This window comes from Anneissia japonica, unplaced genomic scaffold, assembly GCF_011630105.1.
Source record: "Anneissia japonica isolate Jap-2015-1 unplaced genomic scaffold, ASM1163010v1 scaffold13330_len3023_cov161, whole genome shotgun sequence".
Classification (NCBI taxonomy): Eukaryota; Metazoa; Echinodermata; class Crinoidea; order Comatulida; family Comatulidae; genus Anneissia; species Anneissia japonica.
Window position 1 is genome coordinate 572 of NW_022755066.1, and position 2,286 is coordinate 2,857.

Here is a 2,286-nt window from a genome sequence, read left to right on the forward strand (position 1 = left end):
GACAATGAGAATGATTATAGTTATAATAATTATAAGTAGCCTATATAAGAAAAACAAAACATGTTTGTCTAGGTCCTCATCTTTTTAAACGTGCACTCAAGACTTACTTGTTTGCCTAAGTTTCTTTTTGCTGCTTTTCCTTTGTGTTTTTATTGTTGTAATCTGTTTATTTGTTTTGTGACTGTACTATTGTGATGCTTCGGGTTCCTGAATAATGACTGAGTTTATGCCTACCATTGTTTTCCTGAATTATTGAGGCTTGGCTTGAGCTTCATAACCGCAAGGGAAAGGCGCAATATAAATACCCAATACTAGTACCAGTACCAGTCCTTATAATTTGATTGAAAATATATAAATTTTATTAAAGCTGATCCACTTGTGTTTTACAGTGCCTCCTTCTTTTTCATCTAACCCGTGTACGTTCAATCTCCTTGCAAACTTTTCAACCACTTTAACATGCGATACTTGGAGCTACGATGCACATACCGGTATGGGAATTGTACAAGGGTACACTATACAATATTGGAACGTGAATACACCAAGTATTGTGTACTCAGTTATTGTAGACGAACCTCTCCATTTGCCAGATTATACGGTCCTACTACCTGAAGTGTATGTGTACTATTCATTCGAAGTAGTTGTGATGGTGAACTATGAGCACAAAGGTGCAGATATGACTGGGACATCAAGCTCCTCACTTAGCATTCCAAAAGGTTTAATTTCCTTTTAACCAAATTCAATTCTACACTCTTTTAAGCGTCGTCAAAAAAGCTAATAAAGAATTGTGTAAAACGTATAACCTTTACTCTTTACATGACGAACATTTTGATTTCTTTGTTATGATTACAAAGCTTAATAAATATTATGTATATTTTATATTTGAATATAAAAATTACTGAAATTGGTGAAATCAGAAAGCTCCATAACGATAGGTATATTTTATTATAATAAAACATGTTTGATATTAATTAGAACCGCTGCTTTCAATCTACGGTAAAGTAATAATTAACTTTATAAATGTATTTGGCTGCCATATCATTTCAGGCAAGGTACCAGACATTACTGCATTTAGTTCAGCTCACATTGTAGACAGTGGAACTAAAACGGATATGCGTGCCTACACAGGCCAGGACGATGGAGACAACCTCAACGTCATGTTTGGTATCGGTTTATGGGTGAACGACAGCGGGACGCATTATGGGGAGAATGAGTTAGTAAATCTAGACAACAATGTAGAGGATTCTATATTCACTTCTGGTACAACTTACGACGCATGCGCAGCAACAACGAACGCATTTAGATGTTGGCTCCAATTCCCCCCTGATGTTGGTGTACGCAGAATCGGTGTAAAATACATGTGGACAGAATTTAATGGTTACATTGTTTCAGCGTCAATGGTGTTTCTAGCAAAAGAAGGTGGGTTTATCAGTATGTGTTAGTGTTGGTGTGCATACTTCACCATAGTGTTTCTTTTTTGTAATTAGTTTTGTTTTTAGACTAAAAATTTCAAAATTGAAGATAATAACTTGACACTCCCGGAATATTAATTAATTAAAATATCTATTGAAACTGCTATAAACGTCAGTGATTGACCAAAAAGCTACTGGTCATTACCTGTCCCTTATATAGGTCACTGCCACTAATAGCAATAATTCAGAAACATATTATGCTCTTCCTGCAGACCACAGAGCGCTTCAGTTCCGTTTGCAACTTTAATCGTAGACTGCCTGTAACTTGGTTTAGTCAAATCTAAACTCAAGAATTTGCTTTTTCGACGGCCGCAATTTAAGCAGCGGTTCATCATGTGAAAGTGGAATTGAATAGCTGATGTGGAGTGGAGTTAGCTCAGTGGTTAAGATGCTTGTCTCTGATCCCAAGGTCCAGGGTTAAATTCCTGTTTTTTCCAGGATTTTTTCTCACGACAAAAACAACTCCACTCCCTAAGCCTCATAAAGAGATTTCGCTGATAAAAGCATCACATAATTTCATTTATTTAAAGAGAACCCCTGAACATTAGCCGACCTTGTATGATAAGCTGGAACGGTCACTTCTGAAAAATATGGTTTTAAAAAAAAGAAAAATAATTTGGCTCCTTGATTGATTTTACACAATATGATTTTTAAAAATTTATTTATTATAACATAGGCCTATCTAAAGAAGGTTACTCTTACAGCACAAAGCTGACCAGAAGAGGCCCTCTAACAGTACAATAATACTAAAAAAAAGGGCACATAAAACAAACAGGAAAATAAAATTCTTAATATGTAAGGACACCATGACAACAGA

At 35.5% G+C, this 2,286-nt stretch overlaps 1 protein-coding gene across 1 annotated transcript; it reads left to right on the forward strand.

Moving 5' to 3' along the window:
- Positions 1-302: 302 nt before the first annotated feature.
- LOC117123331 lies at positions 303-1,416 on the forward strand (the record flags this gene model as incomplete). The annotated part of the gene is made up of 2 exons (XM_033269220.1): positions 303-713; positions 1,045-1,416. Coding segments are annotated over exons 1-2 (595 nt in total), but the record flags the coding sequence as incomplete, so codon positions are not given.
- Positions 1,417-2,286: the final 870 nt, after the last annotated feature.